The sequence below is a fragment of the Streptopelia decaocto genome (assembly GCF_964273445.1).
Source record: "Streptopelia decaocto genome assembly, chromosome: 4".
Classification (NCBI taxonomy): Eukaryota; Metazoa; Chordata; class Aves; order Columbiformes; family Columbidae; genus Streptopelia; species Streptopelia decaocto.
Window position 1 is genome coordinate 22,129,093 of NC_138658.1, and position 21,833 is coordinate 22,150,925.

The 21,833-nt window shown below is 36.8% G+C and overlaps 1 protein-coding gene across 3 annotated transcripts in view; it reads left to right on the forward strand.

Annotated features, from left to right (window-relative positions):
• ARHGAP10 (Rho GTPase activating protein 10) overlaps positions 1-21,833 on the forward strand; it is a 150,623-nt gene that overhangs the window by 77,368 nt on the left and 51,422 nt on the right. For all 3 annotated transcript variants that reach the window (XM_082050451.1, XM_082050452.1, XM_082050453.1), the window contains 5 exons: positions 2,695-2,769; positions 7,209-7,296; positions 8,655-8,713; positions 11,316-11,421; positions 12,044-12,203. In XM_082050451.1, coding sequence (XP_081906577.1) covers positions 2,695-2,769; positions 7,209-7,296; positions 8,655-8,713; positions 11,316-11,421; positions 12,044-12,203 — 488 coding nt within the window. The remainder of the gene's footprint in view (positions 1-2,694; positions 2,770-7,208; positions 7,297-8,654; positions 8,714-11,315; positions 11,422-12,043; positions 12,204-21,833) is intronic.

Genomic DNA, 21,833 nt, shown 5'->3' on the forward strand with positions numbered 1-21,833 from the left:
TTTAAAGGGATCATTTAAAATGATGTTGAAATACTTATTCTTCTTTGCACTTCTTGATGTCTGCTTGCAATTAGCTGTGCTTTTTTCATGTTGATGAATTTGAAACCGATCAATTATCTGATAATTACTATCATAGACTCATGATTGTTGCTGGAAGATTGTCTTAGTTTCAATAGTGCCATAATTTCAGAGACTTCTGCATATCACGTCTGGTTTAATATTGAGTGGTAGTTTCCGTGGTTTAACCTTAAATATTTCTGAGCCTGTAAATGTATGTTTGAGGTCAGAACAGTTTGGTTCCCTCTGGTTTTAATGTTAGAAGCACGGGAAGTCACGAAACAACTTCTGAGATAAGCAAAAGCCGAGCTGTATTTGACTGTGACAGTATTTCTTCAGCTTTTTAGCTTCTTGTATAGAATGCAGAAGACTTGTTCTGTGGTCCTAAAAGTAGTGGTGGGCATTGTGTAAAAAAAAAAAAAAGTGTGATGCATTTTGGCAGAACATTAAAAAGCTTGGTGTTACTTTTTCACCAGAATTTTCCTGGACACATCTGAGAAATTTCAAGTAAAAAATAATTGCTGCTCTCCAGACAGATTCCTAGTGCGTCCTTGTTTGGACTGAATCTAGGCCTATGCTTGGTTGTTTTTTTTTGTGCTGGCAGTCTGTAAGTGGTGTGTAGCATACTGTCACCCTGTTCTGGGGATCACTGGAAAACTTAGGTGGTTGGGTTGATAGCTTCATATTTTGAGAACATTATTGTGGCCACATAGCTGTTTTTTGTGGTTCTTTCTTTTGCGTGCAGCTAAACTGTGAGCATAATCTAGAGTTGTGGGTTTTGATGACAGATGAAATACTGGAGATCTGGCTTATTGTGTTAATTTGGGCCAGCTCTGAACATGACATCTAGCTTAAGACTCAGCATCATTACAGTGGTGCCTGCATCCTGGAGAAGGAAAAGGGCCCATTTTGCCTCAGTAGAGCAACTGGGAGAAGTAGTGGCTGCTGCCAGAGCTGAACAGGTCCTCACTGGGACAGAGGATGGAGCAGTGCAAACACAGTGGAGGTCAGTGGACTCTCAAAGATCTGTCATGGCTGAGGAAGCTGCAGACTGTGTGAAGGAGAGGAGGTGGTGAGAAGAAGGGAAAGATGTAGCAAGACTAAGCAGGAGGAGGAGGTAGAAAATGTTAAGTTCTCTCCACCATATTGAGAATTATTGCTGTGTATTATGGCTGCTTCTGACAGTAATTCATTAAAAGGCTAATGATTTTTACATACTTCATTTAATATTTATTCGGGAAGAAACTTTTTCTCATATGACTGGTTTTAATTTTCCTTCTCGGAGTTGGAACAGTTTGGTATTGAAACTGGGAATTCTCCACAAGTCTTCCTTTGTTGAAGGATATTTTGAATAAGAATACCACATAATCTGTTATTTGAAAAGATTTCCTTGGAGTAGAAACACAGGTATTTTGTGGCCTTTCTACTCTTCCAGGCCAATGTGACTATAGAGGTAGAATATGGTGGTTTTTATAGAGGGCTGCTTATTATGTGGCCTCTCAAACATCTGTGTCAGCTTCATGACTGTAATATTTTTCCTCCCACCATATGGGTTCTGAAACGATGCAGCAAAGGCCGCATTGGAACAGGCTGCCCAGGGAAGTGGTTGAATCACCATTCCTGGAGGTGTTTAAAAGGCATGTAAATGTGGTGCTTAGGGACATGGTTTAGCAGTGGACTTGGCAGTTCTAGGTTAGTGGTTGGACTCCATGATCTTAAAGGTATTTTCCAACCTAAACGATTCTCTGATTCTATGAAAAACAAAGACATACTTTATTTTGCCATTTTCTTTCTCTGCCCCTTCTCTCCCTCCCATTTTCCTTCAATTTATATTCATAGTTTATCTTCGCTGGGTATGGGGAAGGAAGGCAAGAGCAGGGGAAGAAAAGGGGTAGAGCAGTGAATGTGTGTGAGAGTACAGAAGGGCATGGAGGAATGGCAGGAAAGTGGTCCAGTGTCCATGTGGAATGAAAGTAGGGGATTGAAAATATGATGCTGGTTATGGCTGCTGTATTCATCCCAGAAGGACCAATCTCAGTAACGTGTGGCGATGCCTCCAGACACAACTATTATGTGGACCACAGTGGGTTGGAACCGAGGCATTGTATCTTAAATGAAAAGCATTTAGAAACTTGAAAAAGCATTGGTTTGGAGGACTGGGAATAGGATCAAGTTTTTCTTTATTTTATCTAAACTTGTTTTGCCAGCTACATATTTGGGGGAAAAGCAAAATTTATTAAAGAAATCTGAATTTAGCATTTCTTGGTTCAGTTCTTGCATTATTAGAATGTGGATGCTGAGGTATCCAAAATGTCATTTAAAAAATCTGAAGACAGTGATTCTTTTTTTCATTTCAAGCAAAGGTTTGTCCCTGTTTGCTTCTACTCCCAGTTTTTGAAGTGGAATTAGAGTACATGAAAGCTTTATCAAAACATGACGTGAACTTATCATAAAACCACAGATGGACAAAAGGATTCTTACAATATTTTATTTATAATGTAGTTCTCACAGCTGTGTTAATAATGTGTAGCCTGTCTTTGAGGAGAATTTGTTGCCTGGGGAAAAGTTTTAATGCTAAATTTGACTGTGATTGATTTTTATTTTTTTTTTTTCCCCCCCTCTCCTTTTGCGTAACAGGTATAAATGACCAAGGATTGTACAGAGTTGTGGGGGTGAGTTCAAAGGTCCAGAGACTTCTGAGTTTGTTGATGGGTATGCCTCTATTTTACAATTTTTCAATATTTTATTTCCTGTTGTTTTACTGTCAATATTTAGGTCTTGAAAACACCTGTCTGTAATTGTTCTTTATATGGTCCAAATCTAGTATGCTTTAGTCCATGCAAATAACACTTGTTATACAGTAGGTTCCCATGGTTTAGCAAGACCAAGACTTGTTTGTAGGAATAAACTAAGAGAACTACCATGGGATGTGTAGGAGCAAATAATGGGATTTGTGCAAGGCTGATAGGATTAAAGCAGCCAAAGTCGAAGTGTCTGAACAGAAAATTTGAGATACCAAATTCAAGATAGTTTGAAGCTTATTGCTTCGTCGTTTGAAGTTTCACCTTTCTCCTGCCTTGTCTAAGATGTCTAGGTGTACACACTCATCCTTGTATTTAGTTGATCACTGCAAAATAAGACATTTAGTTTAAGCCCGCTGGCAAAGAGCTCTTTGGTTTAAGAGGGGGAATCTGATATATGTATTAATAATTACTATGTGCCAAGGCGGGAGAGACATGGAGAAAGGATTTGTTTCTATAATGTTAGTAGTACAGCTCTTATTTGTGAGTAACTTCTCGTATACCTAGTTAGCTATGTGAAGCATTTAACATTTTTTTTATTCATAAAATTAGTCTCAGAAACTTTTTTTTTTCCCCTTTTCTGTCTGGAAATGTCGATACATCTTTAATCACAGTGACTGTAGTTCTCTTGCTACTCTGCTGTCCCTATGGGGGTTAAAACAAAAAAAAAAAAAAGAGAGAGAAGTACTGGCACCTGGATGAAATCCCTTGTCTGCCTGATATCTCTCACCAAAGTAGTAGCCATGACTGCAAGATGTGCTGTGTTTCCCAATTTCTTGTCCTGAGCATTGACAGTACATGAAGTCAGACAAGACCTCTGGGATTAGTTCATTTTTATAGAGCTTCCAAACCTGTCACTTGACAGCAAAGGTCTGATTCTCAGGGATTCATTGGTATGCTAAGAAGCTTGTTTGCAGTTTGCACCAGGCTCTTCTCCAGAACCATGCATGCTCCATCTGTGCTGATAACACAGTGTTCTTTGGCACTGCAAACTGGAGGAAGCAAGAAAGTGAATTCATTTCATTACCCCAGACATTATGTGAATGACAAAGCGCTTTTATATTATATGCTGCTGTCAGTTCTGTGCAACCTGTAAGACTTTTTCTTTTCCTTCTTTTATTTTTTCAAACAGGCTGTCTCTTCAGAAATGATAAGACATCAGGCTTAAGGACCTGCATGTCGTATTAATCTGTCATAATGACCTTGCTAAATATTAATTGATGATATTTTACTTTAATCAATATTAACAGCACCCTGAATTTCTCCATTAGTGCATATAAACCTGTGTCTTGAAAGTATTGCAGTAAAAGAGACTTTTTGGAAATACAAACTGGGATTAATAAAAATGACTGATGTATAACAGATTCTTATGGTTGTTTATCTGTGTTGGAATTAGCCTCAATTTAAAAATAGCCATTTTTAGCCATTGACCATAGGAAGAATGACATGTTATCACTCAGAGAATCTCCATTAAATGTATTTGATATCCTAAAATGTTTTTTCAGTTTTGTGTTTACTGGCTTAGCTTGGGCGTGCAGGTCTGGCAGGCAGATTTTCGCCTCTGCCATTAGTGGTATCCAAATTAAATAGACTCAGGTTGCCAGTGGTTCAGTAGCAGCTGGAAGAGGTTATTGGGGATTCCAGCATCTGCTTTTAGTTATTTTTTAAAATTGGAAACATTTTTTGTCATTCCCAAGTTTCATATATTTATTTGAAGTAGGTCGAATACAGTGGTATCAAGACAAGGCAAAATCGTGAACAGAAAAAAGTTAGGATGCAAGCAGGTGCTCTTTTTCTGATGATTTGTTGAAAGCGAATCCTATCTGTGTTCTTCATCTGTCTGTCCTCAGAGAAGAATAAAGAGGGTTTCGTTTTGATATGCAGTGGTACAGAGAATTTAAAATGACTGATTAATCTTTAATCCTTTGTATCTGGGTGTACTCTTAGATACCCTTTTATATCAAAAATCTTTTCAGATTCATAAAAACCTCATATTAACTTTCTGTATTTTAAAATGTTTGATAAGATTTCAAAACATTTTAAGCTACCTGTCAATGACCTTGAAGTTCAGCGTCTGAAAGGCCCAAAGTGCAAAAAAAGTCTTCCAAACGGTAACCAGAGACACGTAGTTTTGTCTCTTTTTCAGATTATTTTCTATAAAATTTGGGAAAGTACACTGAGAGTGAAGAGAGTATGAGAAGCCCAATATATGCTTTTCTAATACTATGAATCCACAGATTTTTATCTTTAATGTCAAAATCTAGTGAAACTAAGTCTTCTGTAAAACGAGTGTCAGCTGTCTGGAGGCTCAATTCTTGTCCTCTATGATCTCCATAATACATGGCTCATTTCATACGAACTGCCTACAAATATTTCATACAAACTCCAGGTCAGCTTCCATACAGATCCTCGCTTGTCGTGAAGTGACTGCGAAGGGCTTGGAGCTTCTACTGATGAGTTCAGTTTTGATTTCTGATACTGCCTGGTGTGAAAGAAGCCAGACATTACATGTTGTAGAAGAAAACTTTCAGAAACCTCTGCCTTTTCAGAACCAGCAGCTTTCAAAACAATTACACTGAATTCCTTATTATTTTATATACAGTAAATGACAGTATGCATACACTTCAACAGTGGGCATATTGCATATGAAAGCAAAGAGTCTCTTCCTAACCTAGTTTAGTGAACTGGACCGTTTCTATAAAATCTAGCTCCCTTATTGTCAGAAAGATTTGCATAAAATTTGGAGCGGATCTGTCAAAAGCTGTTCCATAAATGTGCACGGTTATTTTTATATGTGTAAAGTTGCCATTTAGTGCACAGTGGCTGCTATGTGAACAAATAGCATGAAAACTAGTAGAGTCATTTTTGAAGTCCCACTTGAAGTGTTGGTTCATGTAATGGCCTGGGATGTTTCATGTAGGGAGAAAAATGGAGCAGAACTGGTCAAAGTAGATATTGTTGTTGTTGTGTGTATATACGTATATGCACACACAACATGCACATATATATGTGGTGGGGCACAGACCTCTGTAGGGCAACTATCAAACCAAAAGTTTGGCTGGTGGTTCGCTGGTAACAATTTTGCAGAAAATGTTATCTGACTTGTATTTTAAAATGAGATTTAAATAATTGATTTAATGAGGGAGAATATTCAGTTACAGAAATAATTGCTTGGCACAGCCTTTAGAACAGAATTATTTAGTCCCAGTAAAAGGACTGCACCTTTAATCAGAGTTCCTAATTTGATTTTTTAAATGTGTCTGTCGTTTGTCTGACAAGCAAAGTAATAAATGAATTCTGAATTGTATGAACGGGTCAACACGTAATCTGTGTGAGCTACTGCCATAGTTTACTGTAGTGACTGATGGAAACATGTAGTATTAAACAGGCTCAAGCCTTGTTACCAAATACATTGTGCTAGGTTGGGCGCATTCATGTGATCTTGTGTCAAATAGTTATTGCTACTCATTTTGAGGCCAAAAGGAGTTTTTTGATTGCGAAACATTCCAGTGTGCTGTGTTATTCTCTATATTCTGTAAAAAAAAAAAAAAAAAATCTTTCACCTGATGGGTCATTCAGACATACAACTGTTCGATTTGAGGTGTCTTCTTATAAGACTCTACTGACAAATGGTCAAGCAAGCAAGAATTTTTTTCTCTTTGGCTAAAACTCATAAAGTAAGGGAAATATTTGAGCCATCTTGTAAGGGAAACTTACTGCTAGAGTCCTTTTTCTACTTTTGATGCACCTCTTAGAAATTTTCACGCAGTAACGAGGGCCATGCTACACTTTGGTTATTTTCATCAGCAGTCCAAAATAGCAATTTACAAGGAAAACTATGGAAAGGACTTGAAAAGATTTCTCAGTGTACTTACATTTTAAGTAATGAAAGAAACGAGGAAAAGTTATGTTTAGTGGTCTTCTAAAGTTTTTTTGCATGTCTTTCTGTGTTTGCATACATATTTCTTTTTAGTTAAAAATATCACAGGATCACAGAACCATTTTGATTGAAAGAGACCCTCAAGATCATCGAGTCCAATCATTAACCCAACTCTGGCCCTACCCCATGTCCCTGAGAACCTCAATTAATCAATTAAGTGTGAAAATATTGATTAAAGAAAAAAATCAGCAGTAAATATTTTTAAAAACAAAATACGGAAATAGAATTTAATAAGAGGTTTGGATAATAAGTCCTGGTAGTATCTACTAATAGGAAGAAGCTCATATTACTCTACATTCATGTGAGCAAATACATAATGGTCAAATTCATTGTGTTGCTGTTCATATCGGGCATACTGATTTAGAATTCCCTTTTTTCACATCCCTCTTCTCTTTCTGATTATTTGCTAGATGCAAAAACATGCAATGAAGTTGACCTGGAAAACTCTGCAGATTGGGAAGTGAAGACAATTACTAGTGCTATGAAGCAATATCTGCGGTAAGCCTGTCTCTGGCTCTTTTTAGTTTTGGTTGTGTGGTTGGTGTTTTGTTTATTTGTTTCTGGGTTTTTTTGACTATGAAGTCTGTATTCTAATTCTGTGCAGTGTGTTAAGCTACATTACTTGCTTTTCATTTGTTTTGGAATAGAGTTGCATTCTGTGAAAATACTGTGTTTGTTATTTGTCTTTGGGGAAGGAAAATAATTTGGCATCACTAATACTAACGTTCATATGAGACAAGCCCCAAAACATTTTTGTGTTTCACTGCATTTTGAGCATTTCACTAATGGTTCAGAAACCTGAACTGTTAGTGAACTTGCCGAAACTCGTTACTGAAAGTCAGCTAGGATTCTTAAGAGTTTTTTGCCTTTTGGTGCTCTAATGTGGTAGAATGAAAAGGGAAAATGTTATGAATTTTTAAATATTTTCCTCTTTTCCTGCTGGCCCTTCTCTGGTATTCTGAGTGTACTAGTAATATTTTGAGTGTTAAAAGTAAGAATTTTTAATGGATTCTCTGTTCAAATCACTTGGTAGATTCCAAATCAAGATATTGTACTAAATTGTCTAAGAACATGGAACTTTTATGCATCTCTCATAGTGTAGCACAAATACAGTATTTTTAGGCTGCTGTTTTTATTGAATAAAGTGTTACTGAAACCACTATCGAAGAATGCTGTAGAACAATTATCAAGATAAAAGTCTCTTTTAAGGAGTGTAGGAAAGAATAAAAAAATAGTAAAGAAAAAAAACCTGCACATGATGAAGTACTTCCCACTTACAGTATTTCCCTAGTGTTTACTCCAATATTTCATAAGCATCAGTAAAATCAACTTAATAAATGAAGGTTTTAACTCTGATTTCCATTATTCAGTGTATTTTTCATTGGTGACTAAGGTTTTCAATTTCCATTTTCCCATTTGGAATGTTTTAGATTGATTTGTGCATGGCTGCTGTCCAGCAAACCTAACTGGTTTGGGGCCCTTATTGCTTTCCAGTAAGGCACTGAGTTGTGTTTCTTCATACTTTAAAAACCCTAATGAAGAATGAATTATGTGGTATATGTGTACATCTTCATCTGAGAAGCAGTCTTGGTGCTGTAATTTGGAAAGTTGCCTTATGATAGATTGGAGTCATCACTTCAGTTCATAGAAGGTGACTAGGTGTATTTAGTCTTATTTTCCTGATGACACCAAATTTTCCATTCGCACTGGAAATCACTGAGTTGGAGGGCCACTGTAACAATGTCTCCCTCCAGCACGGCGATTATACTACTGAATGTCAAAAAGGTTTCCTGCTTAGAGTAAATACAGATAGAAAAGAATATAGATAAATTTATCATATCATCCTTGTTTTACAGAAGCCTTCCAGAGCCACTGATGACATACGAGTTGCATGGAGAATTCATCATTCCTGCCAGTAAATATATGACTATAGTTCAAATAGCAAACTATTCTTACAGTACTGTTCTGGCTGTAGGAGCATGCTGCAAAAGCAATTCCAGAAAAATTCTTCAACTCAGTAAAAATATAGGAATAAGAAATAATAAAAAGTTTTAAAAATACTTACGTTTTAACCAGTGTTCAGCTCTCAGATGTGTCACATATGATGTATCTATTGACAGACAAGCTTGTGACAGATTTAGTATAGTGAAATTTTTATGGAAAAACATTTGGATAAACATCATAAACATCCATTCTTATAATTTTAATTATATAATGATAAACATCTACTTAGATTGTGATTGTTTTTTCTTCTATTTATAAAGAGTTTGAAGCTTAGGCAGAGAAAATACACTAATTCGGGTTCATCCTTAAAGCTCAGCTGCCTGACCCTTGTTTTCAGTGCCCTGTTAGCTCTGTTTCCAGTCTGGCTTGAATGTTCCTCAGATATTAGTAGAAGAAAGGAAAGAGCAGGTCAGATTACACTATGGCACTTCAGATACAGACTTGGAGAAGACAGAACAGCATTTGTAGTTCAGCTGTATGGTATCTAATGTACATGGAATTTTTTGGAAGAGGATGGAGGGAAACTGTGTAAGAAAATTTTTGGCAAAGTATCAAATAGATATTTAGCTGATTTTCTTTCCAGCCTGTAGCACTTCTGGCAAACTGTGGAAAGCAAAATTAAAGTAAACTTTAGAGACAATTGCTTTATCTTCTTCAGATTGCTGTAATAACTTTCCAGGACTGCAGAATGTGTTCACTTGTGGTCCTTAATTCAAAATGAGAATTAGTCCATGAAATTAATTGCCAAAGCACATCTTAAAGGCCAAGTGCTTAAACAAAATTCCAGATGCTTACCTGGATGGTGAGTCTGCCTGTTTGTATTGGAAAGTGTTAAAATAATTTCTTGATCTGTGAAGTTTTGCCAGCAGTTTCTGACTTCATTTTCCTTTCTTTATTTTGTAGTCTCCTTCAATAAAGAATTCAGTTGAATTTACATGCTTTAAATAGTACAGTGTTCATATGTAATAAACAATTTTGTAGAGGGGCTGATTCTGTGTAGTGGGGAGGGAAATTTAATTAATATTGCAGATCTAAGTTACGGTATACTTAAAAATAGGCAGTCAGTGTTGTTTCCTATGTTGGCTATAAACAAACAGCAATACCCGGAATAGCAGGGAATATCCTTTTCTCTGAAACTACTGGGGGGGAAGCCAAAATGGAAAGGTTCTCCTTTCAGTTTTGTTTTTTTTTATACACATCAGTGTAGATTGAAACTATATAAGCCTTGACTATATCTTGTGACTAAGGTGCTTAGCCATTCTTTAATTAGGGTTAGTGTTTAATGTATATCTAAAATAGTCTTGCTTTAAAAAAGGCTTAGGATTTTCCGGCTCTCTGAATTGTGATCAGCTAACTAGAAGCTAAAGATTTTGCATTTTGCTAGCCTTTTTTCTGGTGATCTGTCCAGGGGTGTTCACTGCAAAATAATTAAAAAAACCCCTAAAATCTGCACCAATATGCAAAGAAAAAAAAAAAAATCTGTAGCCGTATGCACTGAAGAAATATGGTGGTATTTGATATGAAATACACAACAGTCAAAGTTGCCTTAGAGTCAAATGGGACCTCATGAGTGGTCCTGATGTCAAAACTTGTTTCATTCAGAGTTGGTTCTATATTTTTCTCTTTATGTACCTTGTACTAAGTATTATTATATACAATATAAATACTGTCACTTCTCTCATTGCAACCACTACTTAGATGTAATTTTGTGATTTCATACAACTTTGAGAAAAAGGTACATGGATTATTTCCATCTTTTACAGATTCTTGTTTTCATCTGTGTACTAGTGAAACCTGTAGGGGCCAAAATTCTTCAATCTGTTACATAAGATGCCAAAATAAAAAGCCCCTTGCTTACTTTTATTTTATTTGTGTACTGTGCTAGAGAGAGAGGGATGCCATTTTTATTTAGGACCCTTTATCATAGTAATCTCACTCAACATTTTTTTTGTGTGGTTATTCTTCTGTGTCTTCAGAGGTCATTAGATTTTCTCTTTCTCAGCATGTGAATCATCCGCAAGCATTGTCTGAAGCAGTTTCCAATGGAAGGTAGCATAAATACAGTATCATTAGCTGCATAGTACCAACAAAACTGAATTCTAATAGTCAGGACAATCAGTTAATGATGCTAAAATGTAACATAGAACAGTTCCACTCTGTAGCGCTCACTAACATCACTCCTTACGTTGCAGTATATTCAGAAGCAGATGACTCCAATACAGCAAAACAATAACTACATTTGTTATTTTTTTAAAAATAGACAAACAAAGGCATCCACTTGCAGGTGGATTGAAAGATCAGTTCACAAAATAAGCAAATAAGTTGATAATTCTAGAACATGATTACTAGCGAAAACAAAGCACATATGTTCAATTTTGCTATGTTTGGAGATACGTAAGTGTTGAAGTGAAGTGTGTGCAGTATGTTTCTGTGCAGAGGTGGGAAAAGCTTTTGTGTTTCTGTGTATTTTATTTTAATTTTTTGAGATAGTTATTTATTTCTCTGTCCCATAGAAAGTGGGAGTCCTGAATCTCGAGTTAATGCTGTTCACTTCTTGGTCCATAAACTCCCTGAAAAGAATAAAGAGATGCTGGAAATTTTGATGAAACATTTAGCGAAGTAAGTGTTATGACCTGCTTTCCTACCTTGTCAGAACTCTCGTCCTGACCTTCGTTTAGCTGCAAAGGCCCATAGTTAAGTGTGTCTGGAGCTGAAGCCCATCTCAGCGCTGTCATACACAATACCCAGAACCAACCGTGCAAAAGCAGACAAGACGTTTCTCTCGTGCTGTGTATATTTTGGCGGGAAAGGCAGAAATCTAATCTGTTAATGAAGCCATATAAGTATTTACTTTAGCAGTCCTGCCAGCAGTTGAGGGTTTGATTGAAGTGAGAACGAGAACATTATACTTTCTTTTCACAAATTTTGGCAAAGTGAATAGTGGAGATCTGTTAGCAAATTTAAGTTGGTTTCACACTTGCCCTGGTCCAAGGCTAAGTGCATTTTATATATTTAAGTGCAGTAAGAGACTGCTTTTGTTTTTAAATTGCCAGTGGAAGAATGTCTTTTCTGTTTTCCAGAATTCAGTAAGGATTTATTTGAAGAAACTTTGCACAAAACAAACTTCTAAAACATAGATTAAGGAAATGTAATGTTTTCATTTGTAGACTGCAGTTTCCAACAGTAATGGAAATTTTTCATAACCTATTTCCTGTTTTTTCCTTCAATTATTTTCAAAAAGTGTTTCAAAGCATTCCAAGAGGAACCTAATGACTGTGGCAAATCTAGGGGTAGTATTTGGACCAACCTTAATGAGGCCACAGGAAGAAACTGTAGCAGCTATCATGGACCTGAAGTTTCAGAATATCGTTGTCGAAATCCTGATAGAAAATCATGAGAAGGTAAGCTTTGATACATCTTTGTGTTTCTCAGCATAGTCTAAAATGATCTGCTAAACTTAATGTGTAGTGTGGGGTTAACTATGATGTTACAAATATCTTAATTCTGAAGAGTATCCTATATACACTGTACATTTTTTTTCCTCTTTATACTCAGTAAGCATTCTTGTTCATAGGTAAACTGACATTTTAGAATGCATATTTCTTGGCAATCATGGTGCTTCTGTGTATAGTACACAAATAGATTTTTGTTATGACACTTGTGTATGTTGTTTTCTGAGAAAAAGTGACAAACTGGAAAAGAGAAAGTCCAAACTCAGTTTTTGGCTCTTCCATTAAGTACTTTGACCAACGTCTAAATGAATTTTCTGTCTTCATTTTTCTCAGAGGTCACACAGTAAAAAGAAGACTTTACTGTACTCTGAATTTTATGGGTAAAAAGCATAATGAGAGAGCCAAGTATGAACATTTCCTTTGTTTTCAGCTGAATGTGTGTTATTTTAAGCCTTTGCATTTGAGGTAATACTGAAAATAGAAGTTGTTGCTGCAGCTGTGAGAGCTGCCAGTTACTAAGGTGACTTACTTGTACAAGGTACTGTCCAGAATATCACCACATGTAACCTGGTCTCTGGTATTATTATTATTACCTTTTTTTTTTAAAAAAAAAAAAAAAGTCCTTTACTGGTATCTTTGTTTGAGTACTCCTTTGGGAGTCCTTCATGTCTAAGCTGACTTTTGGAATTGAATGTTTGAAGTACTTTGCTTGTACTGGGAGGATGAGCAGCATCTCCCTCACTCTTATTGTTGAAAAAAGTGCTTCAGAAAAATTCCAGGATGTGCTTTTTCCCCTCTCTTAGGAACTCTGAGCATTGAAATAGTTATTTCTTTTAAAGGTTAACAGTGTTGAAATTGGCTAAGTCAAGTCTTATCTACTTTAAATAATATCTATCTCAAGATTTTTCTGACAATGTGATTACACTCCCTCCTTGAATGTTACAGGTTGGGCAAAGCTGCTGTTGGCACAGCTGTATCCACATGAAGGGTTTTGTTGGTGGAGTTGACTTAGGGTGTAATGCTGCCCTCACGCACTGAGCAGATACAGTGTTGTTCTGTTGGAAAAGTCCTGTGCTGCAGCTGTGGCTTGAGTTCTAAGGGATAAATATTCTAAGAGTTGTAAGCCATATTATTCATTTTGGACCTTATAAATGAAGGTAAACCTTGCCGTAAACTCATGATTTTAAAGCTATTGTAGTGACCACACAAATTTAAGAAATTGTATAGAGCAAGCAGAGATGGGGTTTTTTAACAACATATGGAGGCTGAGTTATGGATATTCAAATCACTAGATCACCACAAATTAGCATCATCTTATTCTTATGCCAGCTCAGTCATGTGTCTTTAAAAACTGGACATCAATTACGTGTTTGAAACAAGTTGAAGTGGCTTTTCTTGCTCCTCTGAAAATGTAGAGAAGCAGGGAATGGAAATTACATCAAAATGGTACTGCATCGTTTTCCAGAATTCCTTGGGTTTATGCCTTCTTTAAAAGTAGAAGGCTATAATTTTTTTTGAAGCGATTTCTGTCATTTCACTGTCATTTCTAACAGTGAACTTGCCATCAGTGGTCTGCCTGCAGAAACCTCTCTCCCACGCTAGAGCTGCTTCCAAGATAGAAGGAAGCCCCAAGTATGACCTTCATGTATTTATAGCAAAGGCAATGGAGAGATGTGTGTTAAGGCATTACAAAGATTTTATAGTCAAATTGAATATGGTGCATTTTTACAAGTGAGCTGCCTTCATTTAGGGTAGACCAATGACATACTTTTAATGGCAAGCAGTCTTATTGTCAGTCTGATGTTTATTTTATGTTGTTGTTTTGAATTTCTATGTATTTCAGAGTTTCTAGGAGTCTTGTGTTACATATTTTTATTTATAGCCCTGGTGAATTCCTAGGAAAAGTCACCAGCTGTGGGTTAAAATACTTCCAGATATTTTGTTCAGCCACTACTCTCTGCCTCTGCTAATTTTTAGAAGCTTCTGCAAATAGAAGCAAAATTTGGAATTGTAGAAGAGTGGTCAAGACAGAGGTACACTGACACAAACAAACTTGAAGCAATACTTCACGCTTCATGCATGTGTAATTGATGGCTCTGGCAGACTGCAAAGAGGTGTTTCTTTTCCCTGTAGAAAATTGAATGACTAACAAACTTCCAAATTGTAGAAGTAATAGCCATCAACTTTTCTGTTTTCAATATAGTAACTTGGTAGGCAAAATGGTAAAAAATTATGATTCCTCAAATATTTTAAAATTCCATCAACATTCATTATGTGTGCAGAGCTTTATTGAAGGAGATCCACAATTCGTTTTTAGGAGGAGACATGATTAATTGGGCTACTAGCTTTGAAATCCTGGTGTGGTCATTTCAGTATCATCACTCTACTGAGTCCTAATTAGAGAATTTCTGTGCAATTTATGTGTGAAAACCTGGACGTGGGGACTCATCTTGAGTGAAGTATATCATGCTTGGATGCTTGGTGGATAACTATGGGTTTTTTTTGCCTCCCTTTTTTTTTTTTTAAAGCTTTGCTGATTTGTATATTTATTTCCTGCTAGCTAGAAACCTGTCAGTATCACTTGTATAAAGGTTGCATACGTACTTCTAAACAGTGGCTGTGAACCAATTATAGTAGGTTAAGGAGGGGATGTTTTGCAAAAATCAAACCAATGCTGAGAATTGAATGCTGGAAGCTAGGCTGTACAGACTGACATGTCACTTAACTGACATTATAATTGCACAATGATTAAGACTAGAAGGGGGATGGAAGAGCATTAAGGAAATAATAGTTTAGCTTTTGCTCTTGTCCGTTATGGATAACTCTCCTCCAGGCAGAGTATTTCTTAGTGTGCAGTCAGAAGATGAGCTGTAGAAGCAGATCTCTACTTTGAAAGAAAAAGCAAAAACTAGGCCCAAGCTGAGACAGTATTTTACTGAGGACCCTCAGAACCACTTGCTGTGGAAGGGAGGCCAGTCCAGAGGAAAATGAAACCTGTGAATTGTCTGGCTTGCTTCTGTCATATGGCTGCAGAGGAAGGCCACCCAGATATGTCAGGCAAAGTAGGACCATGCTCAGGTTTGGTATTAAATGGCCTCTTTTTAGTTTTGCCTGGGATTGCCATGTTTTGTGCTGACAGGGTTGTGTGCACCAGCATTCTTATTTCCCTTTGCTTTGCAGGTCCTTAGTGTGAGCATCATTTCACTTTTGGCTGGCTTGTTCCCCACTCCCTTGCCATATCCATCTGGTTTCCCTTGATTTCCAAGTCCTGTATCTTCTCTTTGCTAAAAAAGCATCAAGAAATTTGTGTTTGTATCTCATCATGTTCATTTAGCTTTGAAGCTATACCTTCCCTTGCTGTTCCTTTTCTTGAGGTAACAAACTCAGGGGTTGAGTGCAGCTGCGCTTGTACCGTGCCTGGAACAATCTTTGCTTCTCTTTTAGGTTAATTCTCTGCTGATTGAGTGGAAGTCAACTTGGACCCCAGAAAGTTTTGATTTCTCCTTCTACCCCAAATGAGTTTCAAGGGTATAAATTACTTTTTCTTCCCAGGGGTTTCACAGACTGGAAGTCTTGGACCTCTCAGTTCTTCTGGTCTTGCTTTCTGACTTGCAGTGAGGAAGAACAGCATTCCACTCCATGGCAGCACGAAGAGCACACACATGTTAGTCTTACTGTTCATTATAATGTTTTGGCATCTTGTTAGAATGAATGTCACTATTCAAAGGGCTTATTTATTTGCCATTTAGAGATGCCTTAGTGGTAATATGAACCATTTTGGTTTCTGAATTCCCTGAACAGTATTTTAAGCGAGGGGGAGGGTGGCGAGGGGGTGAAAAAAAAAAAGAAAAAGAAGATTAAAAAAGAAGTCTAAGAAATGGAAGAAGATGAGGGAGGAGGATGAAATAAAAATCTTGGTGGGACTGGAGTATTTAAACCATCTTATGGGGGAGGAAAGAATAGTGAGTACAAATAGCAAGATTGCAAAAACAGAAAGAAGATTAAAATTACAGTGAAAGAATATTAGAAGAAAAAAAGAGAGGGACTAGACAGAAGTCCCTTATAGAAGCTGGGAAGCCAGAGTCGTCTGAGAGGGAATAGGCATGGTAAAAGATGCCTTTTTTTCTAGAATTCAGGCAACCTATGCAAAATTATCTGAAAGATGTTCTTTCTGGAAAACTCAATGGTTCCTATATATAAGGCAGATACTGTTTTCCTGTTTTCACTTGTTTTCTGTATTACTCTTTTTATAAAGGGCAAAGATTTTCCATACTTTAGACAAAATGACTTTGTTTTAGCTTTCTGTTTTGTTCAAAACATTTATATGGAGAAATCTTTTTAATGAAATATAAATGTTTTGCTTTTACCTTTTTATTTTCAGTAAAAGGAGGAGAAAAAATTAATGCTACTGAGCTCTTAAGCCAACATCAACTTCATGCAGTAATACTTGGAAAGTCTGTAGTCTTAAAATGTATTACAGTACATAATACTTGCCGTATTTGTGAGACAGGACAAATGGAAGCAGATGAATTCAGTTGTTCGTTTGAGAGCTTGAAGTGACACAGTCAGGTGTGGCACGTCTCCATTTAGCAGTCACTGGAAGTTTAAAGCAGTTCTGTTGCAGGTAAATGCTTTAGGGAACAGTGGCCCTGCCATCATCTAAACTAAGTGTGTTTTTGACAGCACAGCAGATCTTTTGAAGTCCTGGTAAAGCGACATATGAGAAATACTAAAGAGGGCTTGTTTGAGCTGTTGTGTTACTTTGCTTTTGACTGCAATGGAGGACCATGAAGCAATGCATAGTAATTGTGATGGTTTGCTGTGGTGCAGCAATTTGAAACCTCCTCAGGCTGAATGTTTCTCAAGTCAACAAGTCTTTGACGAGGAGGGGGAAAAAAATTACATTAAGGTATCTCCATTAAGGCAGAGTTTGTAAAGAAACACAGGAGCTTCAGTTCAGGAAGGTATTCAGTGTAAGCTTAACTTTCAGCATGTAACTAATTGAAGTGTCATTGAAACTATTCCTGTACTTAATTCAAATTACATGCTGTAATGATTGCATAAGTGTAAAGCAGAAAGGGCAGCAGGCGCAACAAAGAAATTCGTCATGTTTTCTGTTGGAAGCCACAGCAGCTCTTCTGTTCCACTCGTGAGTGTGTGCAAACTCTTTAAAGTCTTTCTCTGCCCTGTGGATAGCAGAAAGTACTTCCATGGGAGACACACACACAGTATGGTAAATTGACTGCAAATCTTGTGGTGTGGTTTAAAAGACTGCTGTTTTCTAAATCTTCATGTAGTTTATGCATAGTAAGAAGACTATATCAAATCTCCACTTCTGTTTGTGACTGCAGTTGATGATGTTAACAGGAACTGAAGCTGGATCAATATCTGGATTTGTATGCTATTAGACTGCTTCAGAAGAAACAAAATGTACTATGAATAACCAGATTAGATTTAAAAAGAAAATCAAAACAAAATTCGTGCTCTCAGGCATGGGAAGTGGTCTGCTGAGGTGCTGCACTACAAATACATGGCACGTACAAATAATATGGATGCTGACTTCTGCCTTCTTGGTTTAACTGTGTTATGTCCAGTTAATTTTGGGAAACTTCCCATGTAATTTCTGAGTGATACAGATCTCATCTTTAACTGCCCACAGGTAGCATTCCTAAGCAAGTGAACAGAAATGATGAGTGGAATTCAGTTGAATAATATATGCTTCAATCTTTATGGTCAGGGTGCTGTGCTTGCATGTTTGGAGGAGGAGGCAAAGGAGAAGTCCTTATGGAGAATGCTAAAATGGCTGTTTAGTGAAATTTTGTTAGTCAAAATATTCTATGAAATGATGCAGGAGCATTGGGGAAGGGGAAAGCTGTTGCACCCCTGAAGAGTTTAATAAGTAAATTCTTACGCAGAAGCTGTGTGACATAAGAATAATACTTTATTGCAACTTTCAATGGTGGAGGTATTGAATTTACAAACTTTTTTTTCTTTATATTGGCTAAACTGACCTGAATGCCATCCTGTCTGATCAATGCTAATGGATAATAGTTCAATATGCACTTGTGTTTTTGTATGTACTCTTCACAATTCTAGTAAGCTTTTGCCTTACCAGAGAGGTTAGTGTATTTTAAATCACTGAATAGATTTTTGAATAAACAAGATGTGGCAATCAGCTGGTAATTCTTTATTTCCCGTGTTTTTGTTTGCATGCCATTTACACTAATGAAGCATAAATACTTCATTACAGTGAGTGCTGGACATACAAATGAAAAATATGTTCTTTACCTCCAAGGACCTTACAGTCGTAAGATAAGAAATGCATTTTAACAAAAACAAAGAGCAGAGAATGTCGTGTAAAGCGAGGATTATATAAATCCTTGTAATGGCAGCAGGCAAATTTGTGGAAAAGAAAATACTGGCAAGGCTGTGCGGTTGGCTCCAGTTGAAACTGTCATTTGCAAAGATCTTGATGTTTCATTCTGATGCTTTGTACGATGACAGTGTGGTAGGGAGTCAAATGTATGGTTTTGTTCTCAATATATAATTATTTGTATTCTCATTCATAAATTTTATAGAAGGCTATGTGTGATATATCTATCTATCTATCTATCTATCTATCTATCTATCTATCTATTTGTGTGTGTATGAATATGTATAGCATGTTTAGCTGAGGTGTGTTTGGCCATGGTTGTCGCTTTTATTGGTTCCTGACTTAGGTTTGTAAGTGCCGCCTTTTATTTTCTCAGGATTTCTCACACTTTTTGCAAGACAAAGTACATGAAAACGTTCTCCTTTTGAATTATTTTCTATTCATGTTTTAGATAGCTAGTTAATTGGATTGAGTATTTAATCTTTTAATTTAAAGACTTTTTTTGGTTGCTATTTTAAGTATTTCCTATAACTGAGATGCACAAAAGTATTACACATAACTGCAACAGGGCAGGATGACCTTTTTAAAATACACTCCTTGATAAGAGTTACAGTAGGTGAGCACAGAAGAGAAGGTGAATCTGCTGTTTCTGCTGGTGTGCTGGGCAAATGTGTAGGTATTTCAAGCTTGGTGTATTGTTAACTCTCTCATTTCCTTCGATGAATAAAATGGATTGGTTGATGGCAGCGAAGGGGCTGTGATCAGGAGTGTTCTCCTCGTGAATTGTTAAAAGGTGGAGTGAGATGCGATACAGTGGGAGCTGCAGCCTTTGTGTCGGGGCGCTACTTTTAGAAAAGCTGAGTCAACCAACTCATAATTCACACGCGATCAAAGGACGTATGTTTTTAACCTTGGAATGTGTGTTTTTTTCTTTTTTCTTTCATCCTTTCACAGCTGTCCTCCAGACTGTAATGTCATGTTTTACAGGCTATATTTAGTTTCTTCATTAAAGCTCAAACATCAGCTACATGGTTTAAGGTAGTCAGGCCATGAGTGGCTATTAGGGTCTACAGATATATCAGGGCTGTCTGAAAATTCCCCCATTTTTTTTTGTCACTCTAGTAGTCTGAAGTTTGTCCGGAGCTCTAGTTCCTTTAGTGTTAAGAGGAACAGATAGTGTGAGATTGAGACTCACAGTGTCCACAAAGCCCTAAAAGCAGTGCATTCACTTGGTTATGGGTAGTCAGGCTGCTAGGCAGATGGTCTCAGCGAATGATATCTTTGCAATGAAGAAAAGACTGTCTTAGATTTATTTATTTATCTCTCTATTTATTTATTTATTGTGCTTTGTGGTTGGCTCACAGCCAAGGATATTTCCTCTCTCTGGTTTTGACTTATACCCGGTTACTTTTCAGGCTGCATCCTCAGTTGCACTGTAACTAAACAGAGTCTGCCAGGCAACATCAAAACCATTATTGATGTTTTCTGCATGCTGGCCCTCTAGAGACTTAGTTTCAGGTATCTTTCAAGGCTTGGTTTGATTATTTTTTTTTCCAAATATAGTGATTGTGATTATTGTGTAAAGGTGTTTTGTGGTTTGTAGTGGAATTCAAGCCTCAAAATCCAAAGCCTCCAAAAATCTGTATCCTATACAGTCTCATAGAAGCCAGTGCACAGCAAATCATATTTTGTAGTGTATAGATGCTGAAGCACAAAATTCAGGACAACTCCTTTGAGGTAGGCATACCTGTACAAGTGGACAAGGTGGTAACCTTGGGGAGGTAAGTTATTTAAGGATTCTAATTAAGTTGTTAATTTTTATTGAAGCTTTTGTAAAGCTTTTTCAAAAATATTTAATATGATCTGTAGAAATAATCAGCAATATCATATTTTATATGCTGAACACAGACTTTATTTAAACATCAAGAATTTCTTGTGCATCTGTATTATATTTATTGAATAGTTTTTGAGAACCAGAAGAAGAAATGGATGTTGACTAAATAATTTTAATGGAAATGCAAGGAGTACAATAGCCATAAAATGTATAAAGGCAGAGGAGTATATGTGGCCTAGGTGAATGGCATTTTCTGTTGTTCAGTAAACAATAGTTGAAATGTCTCTGTGAATTTCTTTTATTTACCAACTGAAAATCAAGTACATGTTGAAGGGAAATGACCCGAATAAAAACTTGTACTGATGTTCTTGTCCTGAGAAACACTGTCCTCTAAAAAATATGACTAGTAGTGGAGGCTATACTGCTAGCTGAATTTCAAAGAATTCAGAATGACATTGCAGGTTCTAGTCCCCTTTGCATTAGACAGCGACTTCTGGTACTCCTATTCTTGTTAATGTATTCAAAGGAAATAGATGCATGTTCTGTGTGGTAGATGTTGTGAGAATGAATGGGGGTTTTGTCTTGCAACAAAATCATGGCACAGTTTTAAGCTGTTAATGATTTTGTATAAGTTTATCCTCATTAGCTCTATTACTAAGCTTCCAGTTTTTTCTCCCTTCTTTGTCAGCCCACTCTGTCCTTGCTGTTTGCCTCCCACTGATTTTTAGAGAAAATTTTAATTACCCCAGTGATACAAAGCAGACAGAGATGACCTGATGTCTGGGTCTTTTCCTAAAGTGATTCCTGGCAAACATACTGAAATTCATTAATTAGTTCTGCTTGAGACCAGAAAGAAAAGATGAGTATTCTCTTGTAGCAGCAGAATCTAATCTATGTTTCCATGTACAGCTATACATCTAGTAAGAAACTCATGGAATAGGCCTAGTTAAATCCTCCATGGATTTTCTGAATTTCGAAAATCAGCTCTAGTAAGAGCTCAGAATCTGGAGGCCAACACTGTTGTTGCAGATTAAGGGGAATCTGGCAAAATTCCTTGAGCTGCTGCCATGTGGATCTGCTGGTAGAATACAGTATGATAATATGTTGAATTTGGCTCATTACTCTCAAGAAATGCTTCCATAGAGTTTGTGGGACACAGGTTTACGAATTGGAATGGTTTTATGTTGGGATGGCCTTGGGCTCAGTCCTCTAGACAGAGCTGTTATTAGCGGTGTATATCCAAGATGGTTTGTGGTTTATTTAGCCCTGTAAAATATCTATTTTGTGCTATTGTATAGAGAGAAATAGGTCAAACATACCAATGTTTTAAATCACTCGACAAGTCTCATCTTTTTTTTGTTGTAACTTTTAC